Genomic DNA, 26,394 nt, shown 5'->3' on the forward strand with positions numbered 1-26,394 from the left:
CTTCAAACTCAGTTTGCACGCTTTACCAGTGACTATTCGTAATGCCCATACAGTGGCGTGATCCCCGATCGAGAAGAGCAGCGAACGGCGAACAGACCAGGTCTTCGTTTATTTGCCTATTTAATTTAGCATTTTCATTCTGTGTATCCTGAGACTGAGTACGTGTTAAAATCTTCCTTAGTTCGATTTCTACGTTTTTTACAGGAAATAACATGAATAAAAAACTGAAAATCGGTTACTTAAGCAATACACTACTGGCCATTAAAATTGCTACACCACGAAGATGACGTGCTACAGACGCGAAATTTAACCGACAGGAAGAAGATGCTGTGACATGCAAATGATTAGCTTTTCAGAGCATTCACACAAAGTTGGCGCCGGTGGCGACACCTACAACGTGCTGACATGAAAGTTTCCAACCGATTTCTCATACACAAACAGCGGTTGACAGGCGTTGCCTGGTGAAACGTTGTTGTGATGCCTCTTGAATCCAGGTTCTGTTTACAGCATAATGATGGTCGCAGCCGTGTTTGGCGACATCGCGATGAACGCACATTGGAAGCGTGTATTCGTCATCACCATACTGGCATTTCACCGGGCGTGATGGTATGGGGTGCCATTGGTTACACGTCTCGGTCACCTCTTGTTCGCATTGACGACACTTTGAACAGTGGACGTTACATTTCAGATGTGTTACGACCCGTGACTCTACCCTTCATTCGATCCCTGCCTAACCCTACATTTCAGCAGGATAATGCGCGACCGCATGTTGCAGGTCCTGTACTGCTCTTTCTGGATCCAGAAAATGTTCGACTACTGCCCTGACCAGCACATTCTCCAGATCTCTGACCAATTGAAAACGTCTGGTCAATGGTGGCCGAGCAACTGGCTCGTCACAATACGTCAGTCACTACTCTTGATGAACTGTGGTATCGTGTTGAAGCTGCATGGGCAACTGTACCTGTACACGCCATCCAAGCTGTGTTTGACTGAACGCCCAGGCGTATCAAGGCCGTTATTACGGCCAGAGGTGGTTGTTCTGGGCACTGATTTTTCAGGATCTATGCACCCAGATTGGTTGAAAATGTAATCACATGTCAATTCTAGTATAATATATTTGTCTAATGAATACCCGTTTATCTTCTGCAATTCTTCTTGGTGTAACAATTTTAATGGCCAGTAGTGTAGATTATTTTCAGCGGTCAGGTTATACTGGGAGGGAAATATGATATAACAGAAAACTAGTTGTTTCAGCGGTAGCTGCCATTCCTATTGCTTGGCCGTAGGATTTACACTTTTATAGTATGCTGGTCATGAGGTAATATTGCAAAAAACATGTTTTTGCCAAAATTTCTAGGCGATTGTCCAGTTCGCTTAGTAGTGATGCCGACCTTGTAGCGGAGAAACATCTAAATAAACACGCAGACAGACTGCGACTTATCAAGGTGGAGCCTCACGATGCGAAACTTCCGCCGATGCCAAACTTTCACGGCTGTATCTCTCTGCTGCCTCCCCGGAAGAGCGATGTGAGAGAAGCGCACATATTACAGGTGGTGATGCAAGCAGATGAGTGGTGAAGCGGCGTGCAGGGCGGCGCATCTGGGATCGGGATCGTGACGGGAAAGTTGCCTCGCGCCCTGCAAGTCTTGCTTGACGTCACGGAGGAAAGTGCCCGTCGTGACAGCTCGCTCAACTGCTGATGTCACGAATGGGCGATCGCGCATCTCGTCCATTGTTTCGGTGATATGATCATGCAACTCTTCAAACCTGGACGCGTTTTCGAGAAGACTTGCTATTCATTTTCGATCTACTTTTTTAAACTTGGGGCGTTTTTCAACTGAAGGATGGAGCGATACGTTAATTCACGCTACTGATGATTCGTGTGGAATGTTCGATATGTAGCCCGCCTTTGTGAAAAACACTGTAATTTTTTCGCATTACATACGTTTCAACAAATGGCTGCTATCGGCAGTGAGTTCATGCTTCTGAAAAATGTAAAGATAAAAGTAATGTATAGGTGCATTAGAGTGTGAACCTATTTTTTTCTACCCTACCGTATGGTGAAATGTTTCTTTTCTCAAGTAACTGTCTCCTTTAGTATTCTGGTTCAAATGGATCTGGGCAGTAAGGGACTTAACATCTAAGGTCATCAGTCCCCTAGACTTAGAACTACTTAAACCTAACTAACCTAAGGACATCACACACATCCATGCCCGAGGCAGGATTCGAACCTGCGGCCGTAGTAGCAGCGCGGTTCTGGACTGAAGGGCCTAGAACCGCTCGGTCACAACGGCTGGCTTTCGTTTTCTACCTGATAAATTTTCTTTGGGTTTGTTAGTTATTATAGTGTGGACGGTTGTTAAGATCGTGAACATTTACTAACTACCATTAAGCAGTGTTAAATTTCGCTTACATATTCAGATTTTTTTAAACGAACATTAAAGCGTGTTACTCAAATAGAATTTTTTTGGAGTTCAGGTCCATGTGCAACAGAGACAAGTATCTGATAAGTATAGGCGAACTATGCGGTGGATGTTGATTTCTGACCTGCGAGCGATGTCTGCTCTGAGTCAAAACAACTGGCGCACCAACTAAAAAACCCTTGCGCCTGGTAGCTCGTTTTGGAAGGGTAGAGCACAGTTGTAGTGAGCGCTAAGCTCGGTTCGAGCACTAACGGTGTTTATTATGTTAATTGAAGAGGGAGATGGAGAAAGGAAAGGAAATGGAAGAAACTAATGATATCAGCTGCTTCGGGACTTTGTGTGGAATCAGCGACGACGAGTGAAAATGTGTGCCGAACCGGGATTCGAACCTGCGATCTCCTGCTTACTGGGCAGTTGCGTTAAGCACTGCGCCACCCGGACACAGTTGATCGCAAATGCGTAGACTGTGTCGGCACGGTCCCCAACCGACCCACAATCCCACCTAGAGACACTTTCCGCGGTCCCCGTCCATGTCGTCCATGCTCGCTAATTTTAGACCCCTGCTGGAGGTCGAGTGTAAATGTGCACCCGCACTGAAGATTGTAGATTTATTGCCCATCGTTATGAACTACACTCCTGGAAATGGAAAAAAGAACACATTGACACCGGTGTGTCAGACCCACCATACTTGCTCCGGACACTGCGAGAGGGCAGTACAAGCAATGATCACACGCACGGCACAGCGGACACACCAGGAACCGCGGTGTTGGCCGTCGAATGGCGCTAGCTGCGCAGCATTTGTGCACCGCCGCCGTCAGTGTCAGCCAGTTTGCCGTGGCATACGGAGCTCCATCGCAGTCTTTAACACTGGTAGCATGCCGCGACAGCGTGGACGTGAACCGTATGTGCAGTTGACGGACTTTGAGCGAGGGCGTATAGTGGGCATGCGGGAGGCCGGGTGGACGTACCGCCGAATTGCTCAACACGTGGGGCGTGAGGTCTCCACAGTACATCGATGTTGTCGCCAGTGGTCGGCGGAAGGTGCACGTGCCCGTCGACCTGGGACCGGACCGCAGCGACGCACGGATGCACGCCAAGACCGTAGGATCCTACGCAGTGCCGTAGGGGACCACACCGCCACTTCCCAGAAAATTAGGGACACTGTTGCTCCTGGGGTATCGGCGAGGACCATTCGCAACCGTCTCCATGAAGCTGGGCTACGGTCCCGCACACCGTTAGGCCGTCTTCCGCTCACGCCCCAACATCGTGCAGCCCGCCTCCAGTGGTGTCGCGACAGGCGTGAATGGAGGGACGAATGGAGACGTGTCGTCTTCAGCGATGAGAGTCGCTTCTGCCTTGGTGCCAATGATGGTCGTATGCGTGTTTGGCGCCGTGCAGGTGAGCGCCACAATCAGGACTGCATACGACCGAGGCACACAGGGCCAACACCCGGCATCATGGTGTGGGGAGCGATCTCCTACACTGGCCGTACACCACTGGTGATCGTCGAGGGGACACTGAATAGTGCACGGTACATCCAAACCGTCATCGAACCCATCGTTCTACCATTCCTAGACCGGCAAGGGAACTTGCTGTTCCAACAGGACAATGCACGTCCGCATGTATCCCGTGCCACCCAACGTGCTCTAGACGGTGTAAGTCAACTACCCTGGCCAGCAAGATCTCCGGATCTGTCCCCCATTGAGCATGTTTGGGACTGGATGAAGCGTCGTCTCACGCGGTCTGCACGTCCAGCACGAACGCTGGTCCAACTGAGGCGCCAGGTGGAAATGGCATGGCAAGCCGTTCCACAGGACTACATCCAGCATCTCTACGATCGTCTCCATGGGAGAATAGCAGCCTGCATTGCTGCGAAAGGTGGATATACACTGTACTAGTGCCGACATTGTGCATGCTCTGTTGCCTGTGTCTATGTGCCTGTGGTTCTGTCAGTGTGATCATGTGATGTATCTGACCGCAGGAATGTGTCAATAAAGTTTCCCCTTCCTGGGACAATGAATTCACGGTGTTCTTATTTCAATTTCCAGGAGTGTATATGAATTTGTGGCGTCTGTCCTTTTGGACATAACTAACAGTGCTGCTGGGGGAGGTATTTCCATGTGCTCTTCCGACTGGTGGCCGGTTCGCCCTACCATTTGTTTACTGGACAAACCAAACTGTAGTGCAACTTGGCACTTCTGATACACAGAACACTGCCTCAAATGAATTCCACTTCATGCGCATAACAATAATTCCTTACGAAAGTATTCCATAGCCGGCCGCGGTGGTCTAGCGGTTCAGGCGCTGAGTCCGGAACCGCGCGACTGCTACGGTCGAAGGTTCGAATCCTGCCTCGGGCATGGATGTGTGTGATGTCCTTAGGTTAGTTAGGTTTAAGTAGTTCTAAGTTCTAGGGGACTGATGACCACAGAAGTTAAGTCCCATAGTGCTCAGAGCCATTTGAACCATTTGAAGTATTCCATACATTTTACTACCAACCTCAGACTGAACCCTAAACGTCCTGACTCGCACATGATAAATTATGAAATCTATGTACACGACTGTAGAACCTCAGAAACCAGCAAACTCGGCAGGTAAACAGTGAGTGGCGTTTCCTACTCACAGGAGGTATACCGTCCTTGCTGCAACTCTCCAGAGTACAGAGAGATGCAGTACTGACAACCCGGAGGTTCTGCTCCACGCACGGTGTTACGGATTTTGTGTGAAGGTATTTGGCATGGGTGACATGGGCTTACGACTGTTTATGTGTGGATTACAAGCCAAAGTTTTGGAAATGAAAGGAATGGAGGAAAGAGAAGAAGAGAGGAAAGAAGAAAAGGTGTCTGTTAGTTTTGTAGAGACTGGTGGAAAAACCAGTCGCTTATCAACTGCATTACATCCACTAATTCGCCGAGTAGCACATGAAAAAATACAGCAAAAGAGCATCAAATGAATAGTTCTGTAGTATCAACTGAAAACCGTTTTGTTCCATTCTTTTAAGTTTCTAATCAGCAGATTAGGCACAGGAACTTGTCAGCCATGCACTTTGATTGCTTCGGTAGTTGCTCGAGGATTCAGCCATATGTCTCGGTCATTGACATGGAGCGCCATTAAGTTAACGTGTTCTGTTTGTTGGAAACAAGTCTGCCGAGAAATTAGGTGTAATTACTGTCTAACGAAGTGTGAAGCTGACAGACAACTGCCGCACCTATCCTCGGTTACAGGAAGTGCTTCAGACGGTCTGGGGAACCTACCAGCGGAGGCGAAAATTCCTCCTGCACAATGCCTAAGAGACGAGAAGATGCATCTCAGCTGATAAGCGAAACAAAAAGTTTGTTTACTTTGTGCACTTGTTTGAACTTAGTCGAATTAAAGGAGGGACACGTCAACAAAACTACGCCTTTAGTGTACGCTAGAAAGAATTATCACTCCCCCCCCCCCTCCCAAAAAAATGGTTACTAAACGTTTAGTAGAACTATTGTCTGAAATCGGCGGCGATTTGAATTTATAAGTAACTAATTGTATGTAAGCAGGTAAGCGTCGGTGTGAGTGTGTGTGTGTGTGTGTGTGTGTGTGTGTGTGTGTGTGTCTTCTGCAGCAGAGCTCTGGAATGTCTTCAGCAATTTAACGCAAGTTTGTTACACGTATGACTTCGTACCAGATGACCGCCACTGTGGAGTGAGTCACGTGTAACAACCTTATTTGTTTGGGGCGAGGATGGGAAAGAGGTAACAAGGAACCAAGTCTCTGGAATGCTACGAACACTGTCAACCTAACCTAGAGCACATATAACGTTCTGTCTGGAAAAATGTACTGTGAGAGTAAAACACCCCTTGCTCTACAAGGAATGGGGGTGTGACGGAAGTGGCATATAAAAATAATCAGAAGGAAAAGTTATAGTAGTGACACGTACATAGGTTTGCGGGTTGCTGGGCTGATTGGTGCCGGTCCCAATGACATTTAACCCCTAGAGGTGGGGGTCAGATAGGAAGGGTGTCGTGTTGAGCATGACTCTGGAATGATTTGAGCAATTTCAACCACATTTAATACTCATATGGCTTACTATACGGAAAAGAAACACTGTGGGGCTAGCACACCAGTAGCACTCTTGGGAATAGGGTTGGGTTTAGGGGCAGGAAGTGGTAACATGTAAACTTAAGTCCGAAACTCCAGGAGGAATTTCAATCAAACTTAGTACAAAAGTGATTTACTGTCTAGAGAAAATAGTGTGTGTATAGGATAGTCCCAGCACTGTTGGGAGTGGTGTAAAAGTGAGAAGGAGAAGGCTCGAAGAAATAATCGGGAAGAAGTAACATTAGTGTCAGATTATAAGGTTTCGAGGTTGCTAAACAGTCTTGTGACAGCTGTGATGACATTTCTCCCTTTGTGATAAGGGTGGTGTGCCAATCAAGACAGCGAGGGGGGAGGAGGGGTACAAATATAAATAACCAAAAACGAACGATGTTTCTCTCACGAGTTCATTATGTTGCTTTCTCAAGAGTGTGTTCATGGAAGAATTTATTCGCTCTTGCACCAGAAGATGGAACTAAAAAAAAAAAAAAAAAATACGTAAACAAGTTTTCAGTTAGATTTGTACTACAATGAATTTGTGAAATGAATTATTTTATTATTTGTATACTGTATTTATACATTTTTAAAACATGTAGACACAGGATGAATAAGAGAGTGGGATACGTTGGGCAAGCTTTAGCGATATAATACTACACCAGTATTGTCAAGTGGAACATAATTTTTAACGTGTTTATTACAGAAATATGACGGACAAACTGCTAAAATCAAAATCAAGTATTCGTAATATTCAGAACAGAGGCATATCCCATCCTGGAAAACTATGAAGAAATGAAAGCATCGAACAATGTTTATTTACCAGTAATTTCATGTATTTCTGTTCCGTTAGACAAAGCTCTGGGAATATATTAGTACATAATCTCCTAGTTTCTGTGACTGCTGCATGTTTTTGAAAACAACGCAAGGAGAAACAGCTGCACATTAGACTTTTTTCATGACATACTGTCGACGTTTCGTAATACCATAAACAATGGCACGAGTGGGAAACACTGAATATTCTGTCGTTGGAAGTTTTTGTTACTGCTGTTTCATGTTTGCAAATGGAATTTGCATATTCAAAACTTGATCTTCTCTAGATCAGGAAGATTTATGTAAGAAACAAAATGTTATTTCCCCGTCCTGTGTCTAATTCACGATATAATCATACAAACCATCAACAAATGGCGTTACGATCGTTTTCTGCACAGAAGAAGGCACTTCGATCAACGGACAACCACGCCAGCAATGACGTCAAGGCACCCATCATGCAGGGTAGTGTTTGCAGGGTAGCCCCACATCCGCAGCCGGCCGGGGTGGCCGAGAGGATCTAGGCGCTACAGTCTGGAAACACACGACCGCTACGGTCGGAGGTTCGAATCCTGCCACGGGCATGGATGTGTGTGATGTCCTTAGGTTAGTTAGGTTTAAGTAGTTCTAAGTTCTAGGGGACTGATGACCTCAGAAGTTGTCCCATAGTGCTCAGAGCCATTTTGAACCCACATTCGCAATCGCTGTGTACACAGTCACAGACAGTGCAGTATGACACAAAGAAGACGCCTACAGACTATCTGCAGTTGAGGGCCATAGGAAGAATGGAAGCAGGAGAGTCGCAAACTGATGTTGCCCGATGGCTTAATGTGAATCATTCTGCTGTTTCTCGGATGAGTCGACAGTTTATAGAGACCGAAACTGTATCCTGGAGACCAGGACAGGGCCGAACACGTGTGAGATCAGAAACATTGGACCGTTATTTGGCTGTAAGGGCACGACGGCAAGGCCTTAGTACTGCAGTGCAACTGGCATCTGATCTCGCAGCATCCCCTGGATGTGTTGTATGTAGGCGAACGGTTTACAGAAGGCTTCAGCAGAGTTGCTTTTACTGTTGGAGATCTGGTGTTGTTTACCTCTGGCGCGTCTTCACAGAAGGGAACGGCTAGCGTGCAGCCATCAACATGCCACCTGGACGGTCGAATGGTGAGCCAATGTTCTTTTCAAGGCTGAGTCCCAATTTGGTCTGGAGAGTGATTCTCGAGGATTCGCATCCGTGCCCGTGAAACATGATTTCGGGACCCAAACATTGTGGAAAGAGACCGATATCGTGGATGATCACTAATGGTGTGGGCAGGAATTATGTTGACCACTCGAGCACCTCCTCATGAAGTTGTATGGGTGAATCAGCAAGATTTAACTGCTGTCAGGTACAGTGAGGAGATCTTAGGATCTCACGCAAGGTTGTTGCGAGGTGCTGCAGGCCCAGACTTCGTATTAATGGGCGATATTGCTCAACCTCATAGAGCACAGGCGGTTGATGTTATTTTGGAAACGGAAGAAACTGCACACATGAATCCCATAGAGAATGTCTGGGATGCACTAGGGAGACGGGGTGACCACGTCAGCATCCACCAACCACTCTCCAAGACTTTCGGGCAGTGTTGCAGGAAGAATGGACGTTACCGCCTCAACATGAGATTGATGACATCATTTAGAGCATGTCCCGTCGTTGTCAGGCCTGTACTGGTGCCAGAGGTGGCCACACCTCATACTGAGCACATCAACCAGTTGTCAGAATGTGTGTGAAAATCCGTTGAGGTGGGAAAAAACGAAGAACATTTTTGTCTACCGTTATGCATGTTGCAGCTGATTATGTTCATTTCATTTTTTCTACTTTACTATCACCCGTTTATACTGTTTTGAGGCAAAGATAGGAACCTTGAAAAATTTCCGGTTGTTGCTTTAATTTTGGATACCTATAAAATCTAAATGTGTATGTGTGTATGTCTGGGATCGCCTCCCAAACCTGTGGATCGATATCAACTAAATTTGGCACATGAGTATCATCAGTGTGGGTTTTGTAACCTCCTAGCTCCAATAGGAGCAGAGATATGGGCAAGAACGTGTTTTACTAGCATACTTGCTTGCCTACATGGCATGCATGTTGTGTGGGAACAGTATCAGCCTGCCAACTCAACCTGCTTTCCAGGGCAGCCCACATGTCAGAGTAAGATAGTTTTCTAGGGCCTCATATATAGGCTGCTCTGCATTACAGGCGTGCTGCGTTGGAATAGGGTCCTCCTGGTTTGTATGACAGTCCGTGTATCAGCGGCAAATAAATGATTTCTAAGCCCCTGATGTGAAGTCTGCCCTGTATGACAGGTGTGTTGAAGTAGTACTTACCTGCGTTATTGAAATATAGACTATGTGCTGAACAGCCTGGCTGGGGACAGGTTGAAATGGATAGAGGACAGGGTGAACAGAGCAAGGCGGAGGAGAAAATGCACATAGAAAGGGGAGGAGCGGGAGAGGCATGAGGAAGGTGGAAGGTAAGAGGGGTAGTGGGCAGATAGAAAAGGAAGAGGGGAGACACAGATGGAAACAGAGAGAAGTAGGAGGATATGGTCAGAGGAAGGGGAGAGGAAGATATGGTTAGAGAAAGGGGGTGGAGGAATCTGACAAAGAGAGGGGGGAGGAAAAATTTCTGTAGTAGTTGGCGTTAGAGCTGAACCTTTTTTAGACTGAAGGCAGCTGATAGGTATAACTGCTTAAAGGAAGTCCCTCTGACTAAGAAATCACGTTCAGAGGACGTCATGTTTCCAAGTAGAGAAGGAATTAGCATATTTCATCAAAATATAAGAGGTATTAGAGATAAAGTTAGTGAATTGCTTATAGATGTTGACTCTGGCATTATGAGTATATCAGAGCACCACTTAAATAATTTGACAATTCAGATGCTTCCATTACAGGGTACAGATTTTCTGGCTGTTTTTCAAAGAGTTCCTTGCAGAGTGGGGGAGAGGCCATGTATATAAAAAACAGTATTCCGTTTGAGTCCATATACGTATCACGGCACTACACTGAACAGATATTTGAATGTTGTGCAGGGCAGTTGAATTTAGTGAAACTAGACTTCTAATTGTTGTTGTTTATAGCTCCCCTAACTCTGACTTCACAGCATTTCTGCTCAAGCTAGAGAGGGCTCTTGGTTCACTTTATAGGCAGTACCAAAAATTAGTTATATGTGGTGACTTCAATATTAATTTTGTATATGATTGTGCAAGAAAAAGGATTTTGGTAGATCTCCTACGATCCGATGCAGACTGTGTTTTTTCCAACTATGGTGCAGGGGAGCAGTAGCACAGCCATAGACAATAATTTTATTCATTCTTCATTACTAGATGGGCATTCTGTTAGTAAGAGGATGAATGGCCTTTCAGACCGCAATTACAAATTTTAACACCAAAAGGCTTTGGTACTCAAAAAAAGTCACTTATAATTACAAACTATGAAGGAAGCTGATCCAACGGCAATAGAGCCCTTTTTAAACCTCATTAAGGAACAACAGTGCCAGGATGTTTATAGTGCCGATCTCTCTTTGAGAGTTGTTTTCCATTAGGACGTTCTAAACGGCGTACTAGCAGTAAAAGGCAACGTGGGTGGCTGACTAGTGGGATAAGGATATAATGTAGAACAAAGCGGGAATTATATCAAAATGTTAGAAGTACTCACAATCAAGCTAAAGTAGCCCATTACAAACAGTATTGAAAGGTGCTTTAAACTGTTATTAGGAAGGCAAATAGAATAGCTTATTCACAGGAGAAAGGCCACATGGGCAGTTGTGAAGGAAGTGTCTGGTCAGCAGCACAAGGTCGACGATATAAAGTCAGTTCGTAGTAAAAATATTTCTGTTTCTGTTAAGTCAGATATATGTACGGTATTTAACAATCATTTTCTGAGTATTGCTGGTGAATTAAATAAAAATTTAGTTGTTATAGGGAATCATACAACTCTCTTTGAAAATGCCTTTCCGAGATTGATGTCTGAAATGCTCCTCTGTGGTAGCGAAAATGGAGAGATTGAGTCAATAATTAAATTACTAAAGACTAAGGACTCTCATGGATACGATGGAGTGCCTAGCAGAATATTAAAGTACTATACTGCGCTTGTTAGCCCTGTACTTAGCCCTATTGGTAATTTTTTCGTTTAAAAATGGGCGGTTTCCTGAACGATCAAAGTACTCAGTAGTAAAGCCGCTTCATAAAATGTAGACGATCTTAGACCTATTTCTATGCCATCTGTGTTTGCTATAGTTATTGTAAAGGCTGTTATGTAAGTATAATTGATCATTTTATATACATAATTCGCTATCAAATGTACAGTTCGGCTTTAAAAGTGGTTTAACAACTGAAAATGCTATATTCTCTTTTCTCTGTACTAGATGGATTAAACAAAATGTTTCGAACGCTAGGCATATTTTTTGATTTAACTAAGGCGTTTGATTGTGTTAACCACAAAATATTGCTTCACAAGTTGGACCATTACAGAGTACAGGAAGTAGTTCACATTGGTTCACCTCTTACTTTAACAACAGACAGCAAAATGTCATTATTAACAGTGTTGAGAACGTGAGACGGAGGGGGGTGCCCTAGGGATCAGCGTTGAGGCCACTCCTGTTCCTTATTTATATAAATGATATGGCCTCTAGTATTACGGGTAATTCTAAAGTATTACTGTTTGCTGATGACACTAGCTTGGTAGTAAAGGATGTTGTGTGCAACATTGGCTCGGTTTTAAATAGTGCAGTTCATAACGTAAGTTTATGGCTTATAGAAAATAAACTAACGCTAAATCACAGTAAGACTCAATTTTTACAGTTTCTAACATACGATTCAACAAAACCCGACGTTTTAATTTTACAGAATGGGCATGTGATTAATAAAACTGAACAGTTGAAATTTCTAGGTGTTCAGATAGATAGTAAACTGTCGTGGAAAGCCCACGTTCAGGATCTTGTTCAACGACTTAATGCTGCCATTTTTATTATTCGAACGGTGTCTGAAGTAAATTATCGTTCGACACGAAAATCAGTCTTCTTTGCTTATGTCGTATGGTATTATATTTTGGGGCAACTCTTCCCATTCTAAAAGGATATTTTTGGCTCACAAACGGGCAGTTCGGGCAATAAGTGGTGTAAGTTCGCGAACCTCTTGTCGACCCCTGGGTATTTTGACATTGGCCTCTCAATATATAATTCTTTACTGCCATTTCTTGTTAACAATATCAGCTTACTCCCAAGAATTAGCAGCTTTCACTCAGTTAATTCTCAGCAGAAATCCAATCTGCATTTGGATCGTACATCCTTAACTCTTGTGCTGCAGAAAGATGTGCAGTATACTGCTGATTCCATTTTCAATAAGCTACCACAATAATTCAAAAATCTTTGCAGTAATTCATGCGCTTAAATCGAAACTGAAGAGTTTCGTCGTGGGTCACTCCATCTATTCTGTTGAGGAGTTAATTGGAAAATTATATTGATTCTTATGTTACATTGTTGATTGCGTTTACTTATGGCTTGACTTATTTTGCATTCATAAACATTTTATTTTATCTGTTATTACTTTTTTGTAATTTCATGTACTGACACGTTCCATGACCTTGAATATTTGCTCCTCAATTTGGTCCTACGGAACTAGACGTGTAAATAAATAAATAATTGAAGAGATAGAGAGAGTGAGGAGAAGGAGGATGAGACAGAGAAAGGTGGGAGGATGATGTGGTCAGACAGAGGGAGGAAGAGATAGACACAGACAGGGGGACGAGGAGGTGTATTCAATATATGTCTCAAGCGCATATATGGGCAAATCCATGGGGAAAAGGCCAGTAATCTAAATATAAATATAAAAATGTATGGATACATAATGGATGTGTAATCTTCAGCAGTTAACATAACTTCTCTTGATCAGTGTGGCGAGACAAACTGTGCTAAATATCGTTTTCCTGTATGTAAACTTGGGATAACAGGTGAGTTTGAAGCACAAAGTGTTGAAAACAGTGAATATAATTATAACCCACAAAGAAAACCATCACGGAAAACATGACATACTATCAAGACAGAAAACGCGTAAATGCAGTCCAGCCTGTGCAATCCCATCTTTAAAATTAATGTACTTTCAGAAATAACATACTATCAAGACAGAATAACATACTATCAAGACAGAAAACGCGTAAATGCAGTCCAACCTGTACAATCCCATCTTTAAAATTAATGTACTTTCAGAAATAAAATGATCTTACTAAGATGACTCGTACACGTCCTAACATGTTTGCGTAAGGACTTAAACAAAGGAAAAAAACATTGTGTTTTGCAAAAAGCAGAATTTTAAAAACGCAAATTTAAGAATATCGCCTTGCATACAGCGACCCACAGTTTCATCTTACACACTACCTTACTATCTGAGTTAGTGCACGTCGTGAGTCAATAAGTACTGGCAAAAGTCTCACCTAGATTGTTTAGTCTTCTTTAAAGACGACAATTAAATTGACTTGTGTTGAATACTACTGACGGTTGTAACACTCTACCAGTAAACTCGAACACTTTTCTTTTTGTTCAATTGACAAACTAGACCTGGCAGATTAGAACCGTTAAGACAACCCGGAGTCGTACCATGAGTTTTCCATTCTCGTCCAACAGACTCATCCCATCAAGCCACTGAATCGACTCTCTTCAGGCAATGCCCGGATAGCCCCTTAAAATAAGATCTCGACCGAAGCCCTTCCCGTCCTCATCTAATCGGAGATGGACTCTGTTCTTTTTTATATTCTGGATGTCGACAGCGCCGTTCATTTTTTCCGATACTTGAGTCTATCAGCACATTTCTCCTAGTAAATATAAGTATTCCAAGTTTCACGAAGGGCATGAAATGGAACGAGCATTGAGAACTGTGGTAGGTAAGGCAAATGATCGATTTCGGTTCATTGGGAGAATTTTAGGAAATTATGGTTCACCTGTAAAGAAGACCGCATATATGACTCTGACGCAATGAGAGGGGGGTTGCTAGATCAATTACCGGTAGATTCGAACAACATGTAAGTGTTACAGAGATGCTTCGGGAACTCAGATAGGAAACCCTGGAGGGAAAGCGACGTTCTTTTCGAGAGTCACTGTTGAGAAAATTTAGAGAACCGGCATTTGAAGCTGATTGCCGAACGATTCTACTGCCAGCGACATACGTAGCGAGTAAGGACCAAGAAGGTAAGATAAGAGGAATTAGACCCTTACGGAGGCATACAGATAGTCTTTTTCCCTCGCTCTATTTGCGAGTGGAACAGGAAAGGAAATGAGTGTAGTGGCACAGTTTATCCTCCGCCATGCACGGTACGATGGCTTGCGGAGTATGAATATAGACATGACAGTGTTGGATAATGTAACAAATACAAACTCACCTCTTTGTCCATGCTGAAGCGGTGTTTAAATGACCTTCAGTGATGAATTACAGGTTCTGAAATAGGAAGAAGAATAATGTTACTTATTGGTTTAGGAAATTAATTAATTATCAATTATATCTAGCGGATAGCATTGAGAAAGCTGTTAAAGACATGTGAACCGAAAGGTACGTGATATTTCCAAAGGGTATTTATTTTTTCTGCTTTTTAAGAATTTCCGCAACAGAGTGTGTGAATCGCAACACGGGGAAGATCGAATACAGTTTAGAGTTCCATCATTCAAATCTGTTGTGGTCTCAGAATATATTAAGTTCTGTCTCGTAAAACGGATGTTAGAAGTATGAATAAACGGTGTATCATAAATGCAGGCCAAGGAACAACTAGCCTAATCATTAACACTCATATTACCACTTTACGATCTATCACTGATGAACTTATGACACCAACGCTGACATGTATTATACCATCAACACATAAAGCTACTGAAATATCTGGCTGAAACGTTGTTACCTTGATTAACTCGACAAAGGAGCCATGACGTGGTTCGCAGATTCACAGCTAAGACCAAGAACGAGCAATGAAGTCTGCGTCACTCCGGAATACAGATTTTATTCTCGGCGCTAGCGTAATACAACGCGTATACTATAGGCACAAGTGCTGGTTTGTGTCAGCGGTATATATGGGGACATTTACGCGTGTTTCATTTGCAAATCACATTAAAGATTTAGCAGTTTTTCTCTGCTTTCGCTGAATGACCTTTATAAAAGTACTAAAAAATAAAGACACTCTTTTAAGCTGATTTTTTGGTTCAAATTGTTTTTAAAAAAGAAAGAAAATATATCCAAACCAGTATGTTAGATACTTCGGCATCAATCGACAGAGAATATCTTCATGATACTAACAAGCAACTGGGAAGTCCAATAACTGATTAATATTATTTCGTTGTTTAAGCTTTTGTAAACATTCTTCATTCATCATTTTTATTAATATTATGTGTTCCTGCTCTGTAGCACCACGTTTCTTATATTTTACTCTGTTAATTCTACAATTTTCTGTCTCAATTAAAATTTTTGTGTCACAGATTTATTTTTGAAATATGAATCGTTAATGCCATTGTGCATTCGCAGTGTAGAGTTTCATAGTAATCTTTATATGTTTCGGAATTCTCTTGGGTTCCTTTAGTAAATCAACAGACATAGGAAATTGTGGAAATCTGGAGCATACGGTTTTACAGTAGCGCCCATTATTCAGTCAGTCAGTAGTCTGGATATTAAAGTATTTTACTTATATAAGTTAAGGATTTTGTGACTATTTTGGCAACTAACTTCCGATTACTTTAAAACTTTTGTTTTTTGGTAAGAAATCACAAGTTTCAACCTGCTTCGGAGACCACGCTAAATTATAATTTAACTGCGTGGGTGGCAGGCATGCAGCGGAGGGGTTGCGTGAAGGCAAGGACATGCCACCTCCAACAGGAAAATGCCAAATGAAGCAATGTGGTGTTCACACCAACGTTTGGCTTAAGGACGACTTTAAGTTTAGTCGCAGGAAAGATACGTTGATAACCTTATTAACGTTAATATATTTGGAAATTTATGTTTATATCCTAAATTGGGCTTGGCCATGACTCCGTTTCTGACGATACAAATAGCTGTGGTGAGCATATAGCTGAGATTGATTCAAAAGCTGCATTAAGAGGGCCCTATCTTAAGCGCAACAAACACCATCATTTTTTGCGTACAAACAAACATCGTTTTCTCTGGGCTGAAAGTAACGGAACCAGTTTTTAGTGAGAAATCTTTATTCAATAAGTTCAGTATTGACAAATGAAAGGAATATTGGAGGCTTGCATGTCATCAATACTGAGGTGATTAGGAAAGGAAACACAAGCCAGGGCCGGTTGAGGTTGGGGAACGCTTTAGGTCCAGGCCGTTTCGAGGAAACCACCATTCCATTCGCTTGAACTGAGATTGGAAAACCACATCACACTCGAATGGGAAGTCAGTATCTCAAACGCTGCGCCTCATTGTTGAAACAATAATTCCAGCATACGCCTGAAGTGATTTAGTGAATTCTGGATAACTAAAAGACTCGACCAACATCTGAACCTAGCTCTCGGGAATTGCGTGTTTCTTATTTTGCTGATACGCCACGTCTTTCAGACACACGTACTAACGTAAATTATCAGAGAAAGTCATACAAATAGCAGGAGGAACGATTACATAATCATACTCATTTGCAGATATGCCATACTGTGGTTCCAGAATCAGCATTTGATGCTGGTTTGAAGAGAGCCAAGTTTTCCTTGTTTATTTTTTCCTTGCTGCAGACTTGACACACCTTTCTTCATCCGAAAACGCAGTCCTGTATTCTTCACAATATAATGAAGACGATATCTTATAGCCGGATTCCTTCTGTTTCATTTTCGTACAACGTGATTATTATGTGCATCTCTTACAGCTTATCAAGTCAGACTAGGCTAATGACGTAATTTTGTGTCTCTGAATGTGATAGAAAATAGAGGTAGCAGTTTGAATAAGTTTGGAAGCCTAAATGTACATTTGTTACGACAGTACTGTGTAAAAGACAAGTTAAAAGAATTATCTGAGTCAGTCACTTTTAATTTCTTCCATGACGCGGTACGAGGGCTTACGCCCTCATCTTCAAATGGATCATGCATTAAATTACAATTTATTTTACTGAATGTAGCCAATTATCTCTCTTAATCTTCGTTTCGAAGATGTTCTGGCAAGCCGGCCGGAGTGGCCGTGCGGTTCTAGGCGCTACATTCTGGAACCGACCGACCGCTACGGTCGCAGGTTCGAATTCTGCCTCGGGCATGGATGTGTGTGATGTCCTTAGGTTAGTTAGGTTTAATTAGTTCTAAATTCTAGGCGACTGATGACCTAAGAAGTTAAGTCGCATAGTGCTCAGAGCCATTTGAACCATTTTGTTCTGGCGAAAGAAAACTGGAGCGCCATTATAAATACACATTTGTATCACCCAGTACCATACAAACTCGGAACAAAATTAAAAACAGTCCTGAGATTCAAACACGTCGTGGGAAAAAATAAAAGCGCCTGATACAGAAAACCGTTTCAACCAATCTTTCATATTAGGAGCAGTCGCAGTTTCCAAATCACATACGAAAATGGACGACATAACAGTATGGTACCGTGTATTACAGAGAAAATAAGAAAGGTACTCTAATCAAAAAAACACACGCAAGCGTGTACCAACCTCTTCCTCCCATCAAACCACCCGATCACCCATCCACACACACACACACACACACACACACACACAATAACGGTACGGTGCGCACCCGCGAATCTTTACATAAGCCTAAGACCTATACACACTGCATCGCCATCTATCACTATAGCGGTTTCGTTGTTTAAATATAATATTATAAACATTTGGCCGCATGACCACATACATACCTACTTTCCATGACGACTAGAATAATAATTGGACAACTAAACACTCACAACAGTCGACTAGTTATGCAGGAGCTCCGTAAGGAAGTGGTGGAGAAGAGACTAGATATACTCTGTTTACAGGAGCCGTACTCTCTGGCTGGAAAGGTTGCGTTCACTGCCGCAACATGGCAAGTTGTCAGCAGCGGGGATAGCCCCAAGGCGGCTATCGTAATAACAAACTCCGCACTGCGAGCAACACCTTTGTCACAGTATTCAAACAGTCACTGCAACGTCGTGGAGATACAATCTCCTTCCGGAATTATAATAATCATCAATATGTACTTTCAGTACGGTGATAGAATTGAAAGACATTTGGATCACCTAGCGAGTGTTGCCACGGCGTTGCGCGGGCGTAGAATCATTATAACTGCCGACATAAACGCCAAATCCCCCCTATGGTACAGTGGCACAAGGGATGAAAACGGTGCTAAAGCAGAGGAGACAATAATGGCTCTTCAACTGGTGGTAGCGAATAGACCAGGGAATCCCCCCACCTACGTGGCTGGAGGAGGACAGGGCACCAATATAGACGTGACGATCGTCACGCCGAACGTATTGAACATCATACAAGAGTGGAAAGTGGAAGACAATGCTACCACCAGTGATCACAACTTAATCACTTTCACTGTCGGAGGCAGAGAGTGCCGCTGGGCCATGGGGTGGGAGGTGCAAAGAAATTTCAGAAAAACAGATTGGGAACGCCTAGCCAGAGAGTGCGACATTCCTCCATTACCAGAAGGAGACGCACGACAGGACTTCAACGTGGACGACAGAGCTGAGGGACTGGTACGAGCGGTAACGAGGGCGATAAAGGCGGCCGTACCAACCAGGAGGGCCGTGGTGGCCACACCGGCACCATGGTCAGCCGAGTTGCAAGAACTGCGTCAGTCTGTTAGAAGACTAAGGAAGCACTACCAGCGCAGTGTCGTCTGGTGGGAGAAGCAAAGATGGCTACAGTTATACCGGGAGGCAAAGGACAACTTTCAGCAAGAGCTACAAAAGACAAGAATAAACAGCTGGGAGAGTTTCGTAACTAATCAGCTGGCCCTCGATCCTTGGGGTATACCATATAGACTGGTGAGGGAGAAAATTCGCTCCCCAACTATTATATCAACGCTCAGGCACGGTGGCGGAATGACGGAATCTTGGCAGGAAACTGCCGAGGTCCTACTTCAGTCGCTGTTGCCTGACGATGACAGGAATAATGACACCGAAGAGCAGCGTCAATTACGAAACGAAGACCTAAATAGGTACGTCAATGACGAAGCGGTCCTCCCCTTCTCGGAAGAGGAAGTTGCTGCTCTTATCAAGTCCTTAAAGAAAGGGAAAGCCCCCGGACCAGACGGCATTGTGGCGGAGGTAGTGCAATTCTTGGCACCACAATTATTTGCCCCACTTACGCAACTTTACAACGCATGCCTTAGACAAGGCAAATTTCCAAAAACATGGAAAACTGCAGACGTGGTTATCATCAAGAAAGGCCCCGAGAAGGACCCTGCTGAGGCCAAATCCTACAGGCCCATCTGCCTGCTGGATGGCTTTGGCAAACTCCTTGAAAAGTTATTAGCAAACAGACTGACTGCTCATCGCATGCTGCAGGGGATGAGCGACAGGCAATTCGGTTTTAGGCCGGGGCGATCGGCATCTGATGCAATCGCCCTGGCGGCCGAGGTCTGCAGCTCAGCCCCGTGTAAGTATGTTGTTGGCATCATGGTGGATATCAGTGGCGCCTTCGACAACCTGTGGTGGCCTTCGCTCTTCTCCTGCCTTCGGGAGAAGAGGTGTCCAGGGCTGCTATATGGGTGTTTGAGGAGCTATTGTGAAGATCGGGAGGTATGGCTATCATCCCCTAGCGGAAAAGTCCGGAAAACCATCACCAAGGGTTGCCCACAAGGCTCTGTTTTGGGTCCTCTTTTTTGGGACATCCACATGGAGCCTCTTCTGGAAAGCCTGCAACAAAGCGAAGAAGTGCTAGAGGTGATAGCCTACGCTGACGACCTCCTCCTGCTGGTCGGCGGCCGAAGTCGCGAGGATATAGAACCCAAAATAGAACGAGCAATAAATAAACTACAACAATGGTGCCGCAACACCAAAATGACGATCTCACCAACTAAGTCGACCTACCTGCTACTTAAAGGACAACTAACGAGAAACCCGACTGTGAGAATCGACGGAACGCCCGTTCTTCGGAGACGAGAAACGCGCTACCTAGGAATCATCATCGATGAAAGGTGGAACTTTGCAAGGCACATAGAAACTGTAACCCAGAAAGCCATACAATTATTAAATAACCTGATTTCTATAGGACACAAGAGATTCCACCTCCCACCTCATTTAATCAAGCTCTACCACAATAGTATTCTGACATCAATAGTGGGTTACGGATCAGGAGTCTGGGCTCACAGGCTCACGAGGGTGGTGCCTGCCGTGACGGTGAGAAGAGTACAAAGGAACATGATATTAAGGTCCGTGGGAGCATATAGAACTTCTCCGGGTGGAGCACTGCTAATTATTATGGGGCTCTGCCCTTTAGATATTAAGATTAGGGAACAGGCCGCTTGGTACTGGGCCAAAAGGGGTATTAACACCAAGATAGAGGAAATTATGGGGGTAATAGTCAGGGAAAAAGGGGAGATAAGGGAAAGAGGGATAGATCTATGGCAGGAGATATGGGAGTCAGACGAAACTGGTAGAAGAACTTTTCAGCTCCTACCAGACGTCAGGGAAAGATTAAAAATGAAGTATTTTGAGCCAACTAGGGGTTTGTTCCATTTTCTCACCGGTCATGGCCCATATCCGACTTATCTAAGTCGGTTTGGGAAAAAGGCGACGCCTGCGTGCGACTGTGGTGCACCGGAGGGTACTCCTGACCATGTGGTTTACGAGTGCCCCCTTTTCGATGATGTAGCCGGGACACTGAGACGACAACTACCAAACACAAATACCTATGACCTTCTGAGACAAGAGGACACTTTTCATATACTAAATATACTGGCCAACGAGGTATCACAAAAAGTACTAAAAGCTTTCTTGAGAGACCTACAAGCCTAGACAAATAGGAAACACCGATTGCGACCAACAGCTCTGGTCCCATACCGCCCGTTCGTGGATAGGTCGACTTTGCAGTTGGAATCCGCCACGACCGGGACTAGGGGGACTGGGGCAATCCCGAATAGGACAACGCACCGACTATGACGTAGAATAAGACGTAGATTTAGGTAATTAGAATAGGATAGTAAATTAGGAACCTGCAGCGACAAACCATCCTTGCCTGCCCTGTGCCAGGGGCACGCCCATAGGGGTTAGCTCTATGGGCAAGGCTTCCCAGTAGGTTTGTATATTTACACTGGCACGATTGTAACGCTGCAGGCAGTTAGTATTAGTTCTTTTGTAGTAACTAGAGGTTAAGCTAATTTAAAATAAGTAGTCTGCCTAGTACTAAAATAACATAACTGTCTGTAATTAACTGTAATGTAGAAGCTGCCATTGTAAACAGTAGGAACATAGGACCCACTAATCAATAAGGTGGTGGGTCATTCTTGTATAATTATTATTATTATGTTATGAATAAAGATTTTTTTAAAAAAAAAAAAAAAACATTTGGATTTCAGCTTTCTACAGTAGTCTCCTAAAGCAAAACCAAGATAAAAACTTCGAACATATGAGTAGTATGATACTACAGACTGTGTTAATGAACCTGACATCAATTTACAAAGTAGAAAAATTCTTATCACCGACTAATTTGTTATACTTCTTTATTGATCCTTTGTTTACGTATCTTGATGATGGAGACAATGTGAGAGATGTGCAGTAAGATAAACAACTACAACAGCAAAAGGAGTGTTGAAGACTGGACTGCCTCTACGTCGAGGTTATTAGAGACGGGGAATAAGTTCGTATTACGCGGCGATAGGGAATATACCATCAGAAACTTTATTTGAGGAACTGTCCAAGTTACGCCCTATTCACCTACCTGATTTTAGAGAAACCGCAGGAAACCTGGATCTAGATGGGTGGACGAAGATTTGCACTCTGGTCCTCTGAACTGCTGAGAACCTCGCTCGGCAGCTTCGGCCCAGACCGTAAGAAACAATGCGGAAAACCAGACTAATTCTTCGTAGCCTTTCTATACGAGGCTTAGCCACTGCAACAATTCGCTTGTTAGGTAAACGCATCGAAGTTAATATTGAACTAGAAGATGCATACTGACTTTCAAAGTAGTGGTCTAGGAACTAGAAACTGCTTTTAAAAGTATAGTTTGAGTGTAACGTTGTACGGTAGTGAGATGTGAGCTGTCGGATTGTTAGACGGAGAAGAACTGAAGCAAACAAGGCGTTATAGAAGAAATTTGAAGGTTTCTTGTACAGGTTGAGAGACTATGAAGAGCCGCACAAAATTAACGATGAAACAATTTGGGGAATATGATTAACAACAGAAGAGTTAAATAAGCTATTCATATTTATTGGCATTAGGGACTGGCACACAGAGGTTACGTTGGACGTAGTGAGCGGGGAAGACAGCTAATGACGCAAGGAACAGAATATCGTACCCAATTTGCAGAACAAGTAAGTCACTCTACTTGAAACCGCTAAGCTCTGAAGAATCCATTAAAACAAATTACGACTTTGATTAGTTGCATATTTTGGAGTATGTCATTGAGAATTGTCTTCTTGAAAGATATGTCTTATTCATATTAATATACTGTAATATTTCAATATGGAAACTGCTATTTACAAACTAAGCACTATTTACCCCGAATGTAAAGCATTTTGCTCTTAATATTGTATCTGAGAAATAAAGTATAATTTCCGTCCAACTGCATTAAATGCACCTGACAATGCAATCTTTCTGCATCTTGGAGTTATCTGCTACTCTAGCGCTGTTTTAGAACACCTACAAACACATACCCTGCAGTCATAAGACCTTAAAAAAACGCCGGGTGCTTGTGGCAGTTCGGAATCATTCTGCATAAAAGCTGATCTTACTACATACAACCACGTGATTTTGCTGATAAGGTGATTTGTATTCATTATGCTAGAGGACCCTTTTATTGCTGCTTTTTGTGGAGCACTCTCCACGTAACTCGAATCTAAATACGCTCATCTGTCATGTCGGACAAGCCTGATAAGATAGAAACGTACACGTAAGCTGTATCGCATCAGTGACGAGTGCAAAATCTCTGCCTGTGCAGCGCTGGTGAGAGGTACGGGATTTTTTTCTTTTTGCATTTGTTTCGTGTAACCTACTACATACCTTTTATTCTTAAAACTCTGAATGAAAGTGAAACTCGTGACCAGATTCTCTGTAAGGAAAGGCCAGTAGCGACATTGTTAGTAACAAAAGGGAATGGTATGTGAGCCACATACTGAGAGCATCAGTTTCCAGTAAGGAGTCAAGGCTCTCAGACGCTTTGCGAGCCAAAGACTTTCACAGATCATCACTTCCCGTTTCTGTTTTTTTATAATATTTACCTGTTGGCACCCCGATATAAATACTTATCAATATTTGCACTATTCGTTGCTCATTCGACGGTAGTAAGAAGAGTTCAACAATTGCGTTCTTTTCAGCCAGGTCCCAGTAAAGTGACAGTGGCATAAGGGCCCCAATTGGAAACACGTTCTTAACTGAGTTGGAGATAGCTGTTGCGTTACACGAAGAGTGCTCCCTTGCTGCCACAGTAAATTGCCAGTTTCGGGTTACAAGACTGGGATGTCTTCACACTTGTACGGGTCGCCGGTGCGACAGTTGTGTACATGATGGGTAATAACGTGTGTATTGGAAGTACTTGTCTTTTCAAATGCCATGATGTGAAGCGCCTACCACGAATACTTTGGTTTCATAAGGCATGGCCCTCCCCTCTCCTATCTCTCTTTCTCGATATCTCCAGTGTCAACAGTAAGAACGTGTTGACGACAGGTGCGCCGTCGATTATGACGGACTGTGGCGGCCGATAGACTCGCGACAGTATAACAAAACACTTGAAAATTCAGTGTCGGACAACAACAACCGGCAAGCAACCATGCCATCCAGAAACAGCTCCTCACTGTGGGTACAGAGGTCACCGTTCCATACGTGTGCCTGTCTGTCTAGCTTCACAGGGTACTGACTTAAGCACGACTGTAGGAACACCGCTATTGGACGCCCGAAGTATGGAGAGTCACGTTACATATTCACAAATGCTGATGGCACGGCACAGTTACATCAAAACCTGAATGAATCTATGCGTCACACTTGCCAACGAGGCACTATTCAAGCAGGCGGAGAGGTAGTTTCTTTGGGGAATGTTTACAGACGATGAAATGGGGCCCCCGATACGCCCGCTACCGCCCCTGATCGGTGAGCGGCACAGGGACGTATCCGGCCCTGTGTATCCGTTTGCTCCTCTGCGGCACCCTTCAAGCGACCTCTACATAAGCGAGACATTTCAACGCCCCATTGTTCGCGAATTGTGTCGTAATTATTCCAGAAACTCTTCATAAGTGGACTTCCTTGAGGTACCCCAAGCTCCGACGCAACTCTGACCCTCTGAAGGTACAAAAAAGAAGATTGCGTCTTTGTAACAATGCTCCTCTTAAGATTCTGTTGAATATACCTGGGATGGTGTCGAGACATATTGTACTCTGCTCGGACTAAGCTCTAATCAGTCAGTGATAAATGAAAAGCACTATATTGTGTATGTTATTACTCAGGTTAACCGGCTTGCGGCTGCCAAGGCCATCATCAGGCCTTAAGAAACTACAATGTTTGTAAAGAAGAATGGAAAAATATGTCACTCTTGTAGACTGTGGCACAAACACGCAGTAAATGTCCCTTTGACAGTGTGGTCGTAATGCAATTTAAAAAGTAAAAAATTACATTACCAGCGCACAGTCGAGGATGACGTTTATTGTGTGTTTGTGCCCCAGTCTAGACGAGTAACATTTTTTCCAATATTATTTACAAAAACTCTACTTTCTTTGACGACGATTGTCAGATAAAGTGTGATGACGGCCTTGTAAGCCGAAAACCGGTTAACCTGAATAATTTAATCCTGTAGAACAGACGCTGTATAGTGATTTCATTTATTATCATGTTGTTCTACCAAGAGGTGACTGGAGACTCAGCTAACACAATCTCCGTGAGTTGTGGGACCGGTTGAGCGGTCACGGTCCAGGATGATTCGACAACGCTTTGGATGACTCGTCGAATCGATGGCCCAGCGCGCTGCCGCCATACTCTGGGCGGAAAGGAGTGTTCCACTCTTCTAGGCAGATGTTTTCTCATGCAATACCTCGTGAGTGTGCTGTGGCTGGGATTTCTATTCAGTTTTGTGGCATTATCCTCACAACCAAGGAAAGGTCCAGATGTATCAATACTGAAATATGAACTATTTTTATTGTTGTGGTATTAGGAGGGTTATCTTCAAAATAAGTTTCTCTCTTCGGTGTAAGGTAGCGGACCAGATGCTGACTGGAGAACGCGGCTATCACATAAACAGTTGGCACTTCTGGATTTTTCTCATTATCGTCATAGGAGCAGCTGGAAACATTGACCTTTATTCTTTCTCCCACTAATTGCAAGATTAAATAAGCAATAAAGCTTTCCCCAGCGAGGAACGTATCACCGATCGAAATTCTGTATCAGATCTGTCCAAGAGATGGAAGGGGTGTACTCAAACAGAAAAACCTCACAATCCCTCAATAGTGCAGACAATTTTCTGAATAGTGTAAAATAGCGTGTGCCAAAGAGTATAACGGATGTTACAAGGGTTCAGTTAATTTATAAATTACCACGTCGCTCGCCTTCAGCTCCAAGAAGTTTGCGAACCTCCGACTCTGATAACTCTTCTTATGCCTGTAGAGGAACTCAATTTCCACTGAAACCAGGACTCATCAACTCCGATTTATGGGAATGCTTTATTATCCCTTTAATTACAAAACCTGTTCGGAGGTTAATCATCTAGGTATAACTCGTTTTTAACAAATTGCAAACTTCCGAAGAAAAGCAAGGATATCAATACATCAGTATTTACATTATTGTCATAATCGTCTGGTCGATGGTATTCCTTGACCACATGGTTCTTGTAGAAGATTCTTTGCCGCCCCTGATTACTTTGCACGTCATGGTGCCAAGTATAGCTTTGACGCTCTTGGGCCGGCAAGGAGCTCATGTGGAATTCCTCAGACAAATTGTAGAACATATGAAACAAGGCATGCTCCTTAATA

At 43.5% G+C, this 26,394-nt stretch overlaps 1 protein-coding gene across 2 annotated transcripts in view; it reads right to left on the minus strand.

Moving 5' to 3' along the window:
- Positions 1 to 26,394, minus strand: part of LOC126184823 (proton-coupled amino acid transporter-like protein pathetic) — a 359,869-nt gene that overhangs the window by 183,838 nt on the left and 149,637 nt on the right. For both annotated transcript variants that reach the window (XM_049927406.1, XM_049927416.1), the window contains exon 2: positions 14,709 to 14,764. In XM_049927406.1, coding sequence (XP_049783363.1) covers positions 14,709 to 14,720 — 12 coding nt within the window. In that variant the 5' untranslated portion in view covers positions 14,721 to 14,764. The remainder of the gene's footprint in view (positions 1 to 14,708; positions 14,765 to 26,394) is intronic.

The sequence above is a fragment of the Schistocerca cancellata genome, chromosome 1, assembly GCF_023864275.1.
Source record: "Schistocerca cancellata isolate TAMUIC-IGC-003103 chromosome 1, iqSchCanc2.1, whole genome shotgun sequence".
NCBI lineage: Eukaryota > Metazoa > Arthropoda > Insecta > Orthoptera > Acrididae > Schistocerca > Schistocerca cancellata.